The following is a 13,852-nucleotide window of genomic DNA, read 5'->3' on the forward strand; positions in this document are numbered from 1 at the left end:
ATGGACTTGAATTGACGTAATGTGGTGTTACACATGCTGAGTCATCGTACCATAACCTTATATTTTCAGATAAGGATCCACAAATAAAAAGGAAGTGGTAGGAGTATGGTATCATTTTTATTAGCAAGATTCTCAATTATTATTTTTATTTTCAATTTTCCATATGTTACAACATTGAAAAGACATTCTATGAATCCTTCTATACCATAAAAGTAACAATGCTAGAGAGAAATATTTATTTATTATTAAGAAAAGACTTGTGCGGAGGAAAACAATTTTTCTAGAATATATCCATTGACAAATGTATTTGTTTTTTATGAAATTTTTAGAATATTTCTAGAATTAAATTTTTAATAAGTTGTCAATATTTTATTGGTTGTCTCTACATACATATATTTTTACACAAGTCTTTCTCTTTGTTGAGACGTATTCATGTACAGACAAACAATAAAATCTTAAAAATACTTTAAAATTTAATTTTAATTAAAATAGAGTCCTAAATAGTAGCACTGGAAAATATAAATATTTTTGTATCCAAATGAGATATGTCTAATACATGAGAATAAAATATCTCCTAGCGTAATAAAAAAATAATACACATATCATATTTTTAATAGCTGAAAAATCGAAGTTATATCCTAATATGATAAGATACTTTATTCTCTTAATATATTTCTACAGAAGTTTTCTCTTATTAGTAATTGATTTAGAAAATGAATCTTCCTTTTTGTACCAACTAGGCTAGGGTCCCTCTAAATGGGGTCCCCCACTTGCACTTGGACATCATACTCTTCCAAACACCACTCTTATTTCCTATCTTTCTCCTTCTCCTTAAATTCTGTTTGTCATTTGCAAGGGGCAAACCTCTATCTTAAAAATAGATATATCTCCATACAAGATTTTTATTAAAGTGAGATGTATTTATGTAAAGACAATCTATAAAATATTAACAATACATTAAAAATTTAATTTTAATTAAAAATTAGTTTTAAATAATCGCACTAAAAAACATAAACATATATGTCCCAACAAATATGACATGTTAGATATGTCTAGCCACATGTATTTTTCTATTGTTTATCAGTAATTCATTTACACCAACTTAAGTATATCATGTTTTTGCATTACAAAAAATCCTCTCACCATTTTGGTAAGAAATTAGTTCATTTCGGGTCATGTATTTGTCCATCCCAACAAATATTACGTACAAGAATCAACCTTTTCCTTTTTTGGTCTCCGTGATGATATAACGAGGTCATAGACCACAAACAAGGATCATCTCAAGTAATTTCTCTTCATGTTTTTAATGGTAAAAATATAATTTCATAATAAATAAAAGGATAAATGTGTCATTATATATTATCTTTTGAATATTATTGTACGGTACTTGCATCTCCGGTAATGAAGAAGAACCTTACTCATAGACAACTATTCACCCTTACTAATTAGTTTTTTGGTACTACCAAAGATATCTCTTCATCTTTTAGAGTAAGAAACTAATCATTTTCGAGGTTGATGACTATCCCTCCCAACAAATATCATTCATAAGAGTTGAATTATTGATCTTTTAATCATTTTACAAATCTAACAATATCTTACACACCTAGACCAATACCTTCTTTACTAATAAGTTTACAACAACTTACATTGGCCTAAGAGATTGAATACTTTCAAAATCTGAAAATGTATCTCCCTTTATGTACCAACTAGGCTAGGGTCCCACACTTGCCCTTATTTCCTTCCAAACACCTACTCTTTATTTCCTTCCAAACACCTAGTCTCTATTTCCTATCTTCCAACTCTCCTTAAACTCCGTTTGTCATTTGCGAGCGGCAAACGGCTATCATAGCTAAGCATCACACTCACTCTTTCCGTACTCGTCGTTTTACCCTTTCCGCTTCGCGTTTTGAATTAAACCCTCTCTTTTAATCTCCTCTTCTCTTTTCAACCTTTCTTTCTCACGTCTCCTTTCTCGTAAAGAAAAGCAGCGAAACGTTTCTCTCTGAATCGAATCGTTGGGTTTTTCAATTTCTCACGCGAAATGGACGAGAACGTTCTCGACGATATCATTCGGAGGCTCGTGGCGGCGAAGAACGGTAGAACAACGAGGAACGTTCAGCTTACGGAGGCGGAAATCCGACAACTGTGTACTTCTTCCAAGGACATATTTCTCGGTCAACCCAATCTTCTTGAGCTCGAAGCTCCTATCAAGATTTGTGGTAAAAACGATTCTTAGTTTTATTATGAATAACTGTGAATAACTCGAATTTATTGTAACTGTGCTTGTGCGGGTAAGAAATCGTGTAAAAAGGTGCTTCGATTATGCTTTTAGGGTTTTGGATATCATTTGTTATGCTTGGTTGGTTTGAATTGTGGTGTGGTATTCTGTGATTGAATTGAATGGGAAAACCTAAGAAAATCTTAGTGCATTTCTGTTTATTTAATTTTAGTACGATTCTGTTTATTTAATTTTAGTGCTTATTTACATGGACTATCATTTAAGTGTATAAGAATCCTGAATTTTCCAAATATTTACTGATCTGACAGGTTTTGTAAAAAAACTAGTTTTTGGTTATACTTATTTCAAAATTTATTTAGGTCCTGTCAAAGTTAGGATTGTTGCATCTTTCTTTGGTTTGCTTGGGATACTTCAACAAACTTGTGAGAGAGTGGAGTGAGCAGAGGGAAATTATTGTTGTTATTTAATACTAGTTCTGAGATAATCCACTACTTGCATGGCATTGTTAACTCTTAGTTTATGCAAACTTGTATGTCAAGGAGTATATGCAAATGACCAAGTTGTTTGGGTAAATTGTTGGATAGACTTTTAATCGACTACTCCATAGGCACATTACTGGTTTCTTAAAATGATTTGCTATTAAGTTTACTGCTTGTTTGTTGGTGTATTTAAATGTGCTAAAGGCGAATAAGGAACTGAAGCTAGATGACAGTAGCAGTCAGTGCTTTGTGGTGTTTTAGGCAAGGCCCCTTCCGACAGGCATGTGCACCTCAGTAGTAGTGACATCTGGCATTTTTTTGGTTCAGCTGACGACTTGTCTTTGTGAAATATCTACGATACTTTAAATGGGCACTAATTGTAAAAACCCACATCCGACCTGTTAACTCTAATAAATTCTAGTTTTAATGGATGCCATGGTGGCTGCCTTTTGTTTGTGAAATTTTGACTGTAGAACCTGATGCCAATTTATTATCATGCTTTCCGACTAGAAGTTTTTTACAGTTTATTTTAATATGAATGTTATGTTTGAGTAGTTGATTATATGGAAATTCATGCTATAACAGTTAAACTTTTTACTGGTTTCTTCTTTTTCTAATTCTAGTGCCTTGCTCCCACACATGTTCTTTTTAGTGCTTCTTGCTTCAAGGTGTTAAAGGACCTAGAGCCTCAAAGTCTCCTGCTTTTTAAATGTTAAATAATAAATGACTTATATTTCACACAATTCATTTGCAGGAGATGTTCATGGTCAGTATTCAGATCTTCTAAGGTTGTTTGAATATGGGGGATACCCACCTGAAGCGAACTATTTATTTCTTGGAGATTATGTTGATCGTGGTGCCCAGAGTATAGAGACAATATGTTTACTCCTCGCATACAAGATCAAATACAAGGAGAACTTCTTTCTTCTCAGGGGAAACCATGAATGTGCCTCCATCAATCGTATATATGGTTTCTATGATGAGTGCAAGAGGAGGTTTAATGTTCGTCTCTGGAAAGCATTTACTGACTGCTTTAATTGTCTACCCGTTGCTGCTCTTATAGATGAAAAGATCCTTTGCATGCATGGTGGAATATCTCCTGATCTTAGAAACTTGGATCAGATAAGGAATATTGCTCGTCCTATTGACGTACCTGACCATGGCCTTCTCTGTGACCTGCTATGGGCCGACCCTGATAAAGACCTAGATGGCTGGGGAGAAAATGACCGAGGTGTGTCATTTACATTTGGGGCTGACAAGGTTGCTGAATTTCTTGAACAACATGATCTCGATCTGATTTGCAGAGCTCACCAGGTAACCAAAACTGAGGGTTTTCAGGGTTCTTTGATTTTTTCCCCCCACTCTGCTGGATTTACTATCCATTGTTACTGATCGTAGCTTTTACTAGTTATTTGTACTTCAATTTCTACACATACATGCTAGACCCACAATGTGATTGCTATTTAATAATTATTACTCAAATTGCTATATGAGAAATTAGCACGTGCTTTGAGATAGATTTATAATGATGAAAAGTAAGAGTGAGTTTTTTCCCCCTCTTTCCTTTCTATATCACCAATTTTAGCACCACGTAAATACCCGGTCATTCTATATGTGTTTAATTGATGATATTTTCTTTAGCTGCCTGTCTATGTTGATGTTGTTGTGTGTATGCGTTATGGGCTTTATCTGGGTATGCCAATGTGCTGGACTTCTGCATGGCTCATGATTCTTATTTTTTCCAAAAAAAATAATGAATACTTCCTTTTAAATTTTTGGTCTTTGCGTTTCAGGTTGTAGAAGATGGATACGAGTTTTTTGCCAAGCGTCAACTTGTGACTATATTCTCAGCACCGAATTATTGTGGTGAGTTTGATAATGCTGGTGCTATGATGAGTGTGGATGAAACCTTGACATGCTCTTTCCAGATACTTAAACCTTCTGACAAGAAATTGAAATTTGGATTCGGCAATAATTCATCAGGACCGGGGACTCCACCTCATAAGGTAAAAAGACGTGGGAGTTATTTTTATGCATACATGCACTTGTTCATTAACACTTATGCATGAATATTTGTGCATTTGAATGCAAATACGGCATCTTACAGTGACAAACTGACAACTAAGACAGGCAAAATTATTAGTACTTGAGCTAATATTTCCAAATATGATGTTTTATCCTTTTGTACTGTTTTAAGTTTGTTTTTGCACATATGATGTTATTAATGAATTTGTGTGGATCTGTGTATTGTTTTCATCATTGACATGAAATCGGTAATATAAAACCAGTAATTTTTAAGGGTCGATGGTTCGAGGCTCGAGCCAATGTTAAAACCCATTTAGGTTCAAATCTCCCTGGCTTTATCCACAAACTCATTTTGCGATAATTTTTGTCTCTTGAACCAAATTCCCTACTTTTTGCCCTGCTATCCAACAGAGTTTAGACTAGAATCTATAGTGCAGAGCCTGTCTTCCCAAGGTCATGTTAGAAATGGCTATATGTTATATGGGGCAGCTTCTTTCCGGAGTTTAAACTTCTTAGAGCCAAGGATTTGTGGTTGTTGTTGATACTCAAGCTCAACAAAGTTGTCTACCAGATGATTTCCATATTTTCCAAAGTCCATTCATGGTGAGTATTGAATTAATGGGACATAAATGAATAGAGAAAGGTGGAGAGAAGACTGACACCTTTTGTGTAAGGGTTGATTCAATGTTTTTATGTATTTAGTTTTCTTATGTACTATTGATTTTAACATCTGTTAAATTTTTAGTTTGAAAAACTTTAGACAATCTGTGTGCTGCGTTCTTTTCATCCGATCATTGTGCAACGTATCTTTTCTGACTCTTTACCTTTCTGTTCAGGGTGGGAAAGCTTGATTGACATTCCTGGGCTATAACTTTAAGGTATGTTGGCTGGATTGAAGCTTTCTTTCTTCCTAATAGGTCAAAAGCTTATCATCTTTCTGGCATGGTTCATGAGATCTAATGGACCAGCATGATTTTAACTGAAGACAGTGAAGAAGGGACAAAAGTCCTTTGTGTCTTCCTATTTCTTTTTTTTTTTTTTTCTGATAGCCTTTTTCTTTAATTAATGTACAATGAAATTCAAACTCCATAAAAGAGAATCCGGAATATTTTGTTATGGTGCTGGGGAAATTTTATTAGTAATTGCATCAACTTTATACTTGGTGCTAATTAATTTTATTATTTTGTTTTGGTGTTTTTTTTTGTGATTTATGATTTGTATTATTATGGTTAACTAATTAGCCATTAGGTATTACAAGTAACTCTGCCACTCCTTGCTGTAGAAAAATCTTTCCATGCTGATGTATTTCTTGGTGTTCTTAGAAGGTGAACACATCTGTCGGCCTACAAAATGTGTCACTTAATGTGCCATCAGTTGTGATTGGTTAGAAAAATATTTAAATATTAAAATTTTAATTTGAATATATTTTTTCAATCAATCACTATTAGTAACATGTGGAGTAATACTTTTTGGGACAATATTTGTTAATATCCATGTCAGGGGAAAGTATGATACCATTTAGGCTGTTGCCGGTTAACCTTCTTTACAACTCTGTTAGCTTAGTTGTATAAAGCTATCTTTTAAAGCCTATACTCCGTAGTCCATGCTAACTCGAAAATTATTTTCAACTTGATTATTACATGAAGAATTTGTGCTAGTTGTTCCCAACGCTTATTAAAACGTGTCAGATAATTCTAGGTTAGTGTGAGCTTGATTAGAACTTTCCATCTCTTGAAGAATTACAAACGACCAATTGTTCTCGGATTATAATTCTAGGTTAGTAGGAGCTCTATTATAAGATTCTATCTCTTGAAGAATTAGAGATTATCGATTGGACAAGAGTTTCCACCCGATGAAAGGTAGACGGAAAATTCAAGGAGGAAGATAGCATATTGGAGCTTGAATCACAGCCACTAAGGTCTCGCATCTTATCGATATTCTTAGTTTGGGGTTGTTTTCTTGAGAATGTTAGTCATGATCTAGGGTAGAGATAGAAATTTAACTTATTCACACTGAAGACATTGATGTTTGATTCTAAGTTGTTGTCCTCTTGGACTAGAACGATCTTACTGTTGCAACCTCCTTAGAAACTTTGATACATTAGAGGAATGTTTGTCACCCTACCAGGATAACCAAGTGTGTTAGGATTGAGGTGAAATAGTTCAATACCTATTAGGACTTTTGTATAGTGGAGGTACTTTGAAGGAAGCTTCTAACATTTATCCAAGGCTTAGAGTATTGACTCATGTTCTTGAGAATGAACCATTCTTTTTATCATGGAAACAATGAAATCTTAAAGGGATTTGAGTGTTTGTTGGACCGAAACCCTTTTCGCATTGAATATATCAAAATCAAAATGTGGAAGATTATTTTTCAATTTAATATTCATAATGTTGAAGAGCATTTTCTGATGGAAATTATGTTGTATGATTAGTTTTATAATAAAGAATGATAATTTCCATAATTTGAGGATTAGTATTATAACTATATATATGTATAAAAGAATATAACAAATGTGTAAATAATGTGCTGACTTTTAATCAAATTATACTTTATATTAATAAACTACAGAATAAGATCAAACAATGAGTTCTTAAATTTACAGATAAAATTTAAATTCATTATTTTAGTTTGAATTGAAATTTAAATGTCACATGCTTGAAAGAAAGTAGGGCTCCTTAACTAATTTTTTGGTGTTACCTTTACTTTTTATGGAAAAATTAAATTTATTAAAAGACCATCCCTACTTCTATAAAAACCTTCTCAGTTTTTTATTAATGAAACATATATAGTTTACATTTTACAAGATTTGATTGGTTACGAATTCTATCTTTGTGCAGGATGATATGTATTCTTTCCTGTCTTTAATATAAGATACTATCTAGAAGTTTTGGTAGTCCTTTTTATAAAATATTTTAAAATTCCAATTATAAATTTATTTCTTTCTTTCCATTTAACCCTTATTAAATACTTTGATTATCTCTATCTTTTTAGTTACAATTAAATATAAATCACTTGAATTAAATTAAATGGGGTAAAATGTAATGTCGGAATGTTATTTTCATAAGCCTAAGAAATTAAATGATATTAGCTAATTTTATTGATTTGTGTTTTTTGGTATATCTCTTACCTTTTAGGGTAATGAATTAATCCCTTTTAGGTTTTGTGGCTGCCCCTCCCAACAAGTATCACTCCAGGAATCGAACCATCGACCTTGAAACTCTAATGAAATCTTACACTAGACCAACGCTTTGTTGATATTTTGATTTGTGAAATTTAGTTAAAAATGTACTATTAAATAGAGTATATTTTATTTAATCCCTTATTAAATTTGAGTGTGAACGATTCACATGACTTTAATTTATAAATTTAAACATTTATAAAAGTGGCATGAAAATCATATTTGTCTATCAGCTTTTTATAAATATAGAAGTTTAAATCCTTCCTTTTATTTTGATTATTTTTGTCCTTTGGACATTTAAAATTAAATATCATTAATTCTCCCATCTTAAGTTATAGGGTTTGTTTATGAAGCTATCTGATTGTTATTTAATATCAAAAGTGATGTGCTTAGAAAAGCTAATAATTAGAATATAAAATCAATATAGTATTGATAGTACTATTTTAGTGTAGATTTAGAGAAAGTCGTGCATGCCATGCACTACTTCCATTTTTTAATTATAATTTAAGTCAGGCCACTTAATAGAACTCGTGGTTAGAGTCCACTAATTGGGTGTTTTTATTTATTTTTGAAAGCTGAAATTCTTTCTTTCTTCAAGTGATTAGAGTCCAAAATATTACCACATTTCTTTCTTCTCGTCTTCATATTAATTAAGAAACAGTAAACACCTTCTTCAAGCACTACCCTCCTAAAGTCATATCCATTCAGTGGTTCCTACTTAGCCATCAAAATCAACTTCAACTGCTACATTCGGTGGCTATTTCTTTCTTCAACTACTTAAGTTGGAATTTTTGAACACATGCTTAAGAACATATATTTAATTTGTGATAAATCTTTTCCTCCTATACCCACTTATGAATTTTTAGGTGAGGAAGAAATTTTAGGCATTGATCAAAGGAGGGAGAACACATTCTCATTCTCTCCCCTCTTAAAATCTTTGGAACATCAAAACTAATGTCTACTAGTAGATTGTATAATTCAGATCAAGCTATAGTTTTAAATAATAATTATGGTTTTCTCCATATCAAGATTATCATTTAATTGATTGTTGTAGACACTAAAGTTAGCACATTTAACACTATAAAAGAAACAACGTTTTGACAAATTGAAGATGATGGATGATCTTGATGTAGTCCAATCCAATTTTGGTTTTGGTTCCGTATCCCTTTTTATTTTAACCACCCAAAAGGATAGTGAATTAGCGATGGACAAAAACTCATGGAAAAATGAGAAATTCGTGGATGTAACAATTTCATGAAAAAGTTATAAAATAAAAAAACCCAACTCGTGGACTTTAACCACGAGCCCCTAGGGTAAATTTTCTAAACATATATAGTGTACAAGTTGAAAAGTTAGAGGATTAATTATCATTAAAGTAAAATGAAAGCAAAAGTTACACAATCACAAAAGATGAGGGATCAAAAGTGCAATCTCAAGCAAATGTTTTTGATATAATTAGTTTATATCAATGCCATGATCCACTAGAATAACACAATATAACGTATGTGGTAGCTTCTAAAAATTAAAACCTGATGCTAACTTGATGCATGTGAAAGATGGCAATTTCCTTGGTAGAATATGAACAATGATGCAAAGAAACCAAGAAGAAGTAATGAAAACAGTGAGTGAAAACGAAAATGGATCTTGCAATATTCACTACAAAAAATAATTCATATTGACATGGTGAATTAGCCATGGTTAGTGGGGCAGTAGCAAAATTTAATTTAAAGCTCAATATTACTACTCTAAATCCGTCAGTGGCACAAAAGCTAATTAAGCCAAATGTAAACTTCTTCTCCCCTCTCCCTCAAATTTTTCGCAACTAGAAAAAATTGTTGCACTTCTTCCACCATTGTTATTCTTCAGCTTTGTTATTGAAGACCTATTCAAATCCATGTTTGAGTTATATGTATTATTTTACATGAATGAATGTATAATTTTTTTTAATGCATGAGTGAATGAATGAATATGTGAATAAATAAGAGAATGTATGAATAATGTATTTTTTTTAAAATACATATATGGATCACTAATTAAAATAATGTATGCCTCCATGAAAGAATTATTGTGAACGAAAGTTTTTTTTGAGTTAGTATGGATGAAATGAATTTTTTTGAATGATATGTTTTTAATGTATGTATTTATGATGAATGAACGAATGAATGCATGTATAAATAGTTGATGAGATTTCCATATATCTATGTGTGTATATATGTATAAGTCAATCAATAAAAAATTTCTTTTATAAATGCATGAATGAATGCATCATCAATCAATAGAAATTTTTGTTTTTGAATGTATAAGTCAATCAATGAATTTTTATTTTTGAATGTATAAGTCAATCAATGGAAATTTTTATTTTTCGAATGCATAAATGAATGGATGAATGCTTGAATATGTACTTTTTATGTTTATGCATCAATGGATGGTTTTTTTGAATGATGTGTTTTTATTAATGCATGATGAATGAAATGTCTACAATGCAAAATGCATGCTCTTTATGATAAAGGACCCTATCTTAGAGCTGATTTAATCATCATTACGATTAACGAGTAAATATATATTTTTTTTAAAATGATTTTCTGCCGTTCCGGCTAACTTAGAATAAAAGTGGATTGCCGTATTTATCTTTGTAACAATCCCCTTGGTGGGGGAACAAGACTTCCCCTCAAGGGTATGTACATGATGACAAAACTCCAAACAATATGCTATAATACAAACATAATACAAATCACAAGATTCCCAACAAGTACAACATCCTAGGATAGGGTTCTAACATTCAATGAACGCCCTTGGAAAGTTTAAGAGATGTGCTTGGTTTCTGGTGGTTCCCATGGTGTAGGTAAGCCATATACGACGTCAATGTTCATCTGTGTGGAGGTGGAAGGATGTAGTGTTCATATGTCTAAGGAATCTAGCCAAGAGTCGACCTTGAACTATCTGGGTGGATACCTGAAAAGGCATTCTGACGCTCAAGTCATTATAAGTGAAGATATGTATAGAGAAAGCCTAATGAGAGTATAAGAGTATGACAGTGTAAGTGCAAATTTCCATATGAGGGGACTCTCCTGTTTATAGTAAGGTTATGTGAAGCATATTTCATTTGGGATGCTTTAATCATGACGAGTTGTTGTGCTAGGTCTTTCTAGTGAGCTGCTTTAGTTGTGTCATGCAACCTTGTTGTGGTGTTGTGACTGTCACAATGCTTTGTTTAGGGTGGGTGATTTTGTCGCCTATCCACACTACCGTAGCCATATATTAGGCCTGTTCTTGCCGCATGGTAAAGGGTAGCCCATAATGTTGAGACGTATGTTTGGCTATGTAGTAGTGTCTACGCTATTTAGACGACGTATCAATCCTGTAGCATGGGTTTGTGGTTTTGTATATGCTAACTAGACCATATCTTATCACAATCGTCTTTTCCCTTAGTTAGGTCGACCATTTGGATGTGATCGACAACCACCACTACGCTAGAGTTGTAGTTCAAAAACGCATATTTTAAATGTATAACAACGTTTTCGTACACTTTCTATTTGACCCTAATAGTATATTGTCATGATTAACAATGCTTCTACTACGCTGTTATATTGAATATATACAACAATGCATCACACAAAAATCGCTATCATATATTTCATACATACAACAGTGTATCGTACACAAAGCATTGTCATAGATTTCATACATAAATAACGCATAGTATAACAGACATTATATCAAACACATAACAAGCATATCCAATTCCACCACATTTACCAGAGATTTGACAATATAAACATCATTCTGAAAACTCAATTCATAAACTATTGCATCAACTAATCTTCTTTAGTTCAAATTCATTAACCGAGAAGATTATATGCACTAATGAAAGGTACACAGGTGATGAAAATGTAAAGAACAAATGTATGAATTTCTTTTCTTCCTTAACTGAAGAAATAAGACGACAGAAAGACATAGTTTAGATTCAACATAATAAGAATCAAATTAAAATTTACATAGAAAATATGAATGAAAAAAATAATAGCCAAATGCAAGATATACATACAGAGATTGCAAGTTTGGTAAATCACCAAGAGCTCCACCTAGCTTCAACCTTGACATTTCTTATATTATGAAATAAGCAGTTAACATAGCTGTAAATGCAAGCAACAAGAGTGAATCAAAGAAAAATAAATAAGGTAAAATAAGATAATAATTCACCTTGTACTCGAAAATAGAAACCAAAAGCTAATAACTTGTTTGAAGAGAGAAACTAAGAGGTAAATAAGAGTAATATAAATAGAATATTGAATAATTAGTATATTATTGTGTGAGGTTTTGTTTTTAAATCTACAAAGATTCGCGCTCACTATCTAAACCAAATGCTCTTTGAATATATACTTTTAACAATGCTTATTGTAAAAAGCTGTTGTTGATATGTCACATTTAACAGCACTTATTTAAGCAATCGTTGTTAAATAGATTCAAACCAACAATACTTGCTTAAAAAAGTGCTGCTAAATATCAAAATTCTTTTAAATTATTTAGTTGTCATATGTTCAACTTTTGGTAATGGAATGACAAATAACATAATTTACTTACCAAATATGAGTTTTTGTTGTGTCAAATCACATACCTTAATATTCTATTTTAATAATATTGGTTGGTGATTTAGAATAATTTTTTGAAGTAATAAACAATTGCATTTTCCGTATATGTATGACCAAATTGTGTTATATATGAAAAACAATCATATGAGTTTCTGTTAACAATTTAGATTATTTTCGTGTAATATTTACTCGAGTTATATCTTTGAAAATCAAATTAATTAATTTCATAATTACATATTAAGTAATAATTAAAAAAAGCATTTTTTGAACATATGACTTTTAACCGTGCTTATTATAAAAAACATTGTTGATATGTCACCTTTAACAACACTTATTTAAGAAAATGTTGTTAAATAGATTCAAACTAACAGCGTTTGCTTAAAAATGTGTTGTTAAATATCAAAATTCTTTAAAATTATTTAGTTGTCATATTATGTTCAACTTTTGATAATGGAATGACAAATAACATAATTTACTTATCAAATATGAGTTTTTGTTGTGTCGAATCACATACCTTAATATTCAATTTTAATAATATTGGTTGGTGATTTAGAATATGTTTTAAAGTAATAAACAATTGCATTTTTCGTATATGTATGACCAAGTGGTGTTATATATGAAAAACTAACATATGAGTTTCTGTTAACAATTAGAATTATTTTCGTGTAATATTTATTCGAGTTATATCTTCCAAAATAAAATTAAATAATTTCATAAATATATATATCGAATAACTAAAACAAGCATTTTTGAACATATGACTTTTAACAGCGCTTATTGTAAAAAACATTGTTGATATGTCACCTTTAAGCACACTTATTTAAGGAAGTGTTGTTAAATTTATTCAAATCAACATTGTTTACTTAAAAAGTGTTGTTTAATATCTTAGGAAAACATACAATAACACTTCTTGAAGAAAGTGGTCTTAAAGTTATATTCACCTATCAAATTTAACATGCTTGTTTAAAAGAGCATTGTTAATTATCTTCTATATTGTATTTAACAACATTATGCTAAAAAACACTATTAAAGGACTGTTGTTAAATGTGAATTTAGGTGTAGTGCATGCGACCGGATCTTATTCGACCAATGATGGATCATATTCGACCAATGATGGATCATATTCCTAGGACTCTATAAGTGTTTGACCGATCTAGAAACTAGAATGGATCACAAGTATTTTTATGTTGGGTAAGGAGCAAAAATACCAAATCAGCATTGACCCAAAAAAAGGAAAAGATGACAAGAGAAAGAAAAGAAACGGTTTGTGTCTTAATAGTTAATACAACCTTCCCCTAACCTAAAAATTCGCACAGACGTATACCAATAACTTCCAAAA

At 31.5% G+C, this 13,852-nt stretch overlaps 1 protein-coding gene across 2 annotated transcripts; it reads left to right on the top strand.

Moving 5' to 3' along the window:
• Positions 1,770 to 5,941, top strand: LOC109331829 (serine/threonine-protein phosphatase PP1-like). 2 transcript variants are annotated; one of them, XM_019566570.1, is made up of 4 exons: positions 1,770 to 2,219; positions 3,473 to 4,032; positions 4,512 to 4,724; positions 5,575 to 5,941. In XM_019566570.1, exons 1-4 carry the CDS (start codon positions 2,042 to 2,044, stop codon positions 5,596 to 5,598), a joined length of 975 nt encoding a protein of 324 aa, XP_019422115.1. In that variant the 5' UTR covers positions 1,770 to 2,041; the 3' UTR covers positions 5,599 to 5,941. The 2 variants fall into 2 exon arrangements, with proteins under 2 accessions (XP_019422115.1, XP_019422116.1); XM_019566571.1 differs by having other exon boundaries at positions 5,580 to 5,933.

The sequence above is a fragment of the Lupinus angustifolius genome, chromosome LG17 (assembly GCF_001865875.1).
Source record: "Lupinus angustifolius cultivar Tanjil chromosome LG17, LupAngTanjil_v1.0, whole genome shotgun sequence".
NCBI lineage: Eukaryota > Viridiplantae > Streptophyta > Magnoliopsida > Fabales > Fabaceae > Lupinus > Lupinus angustifolius.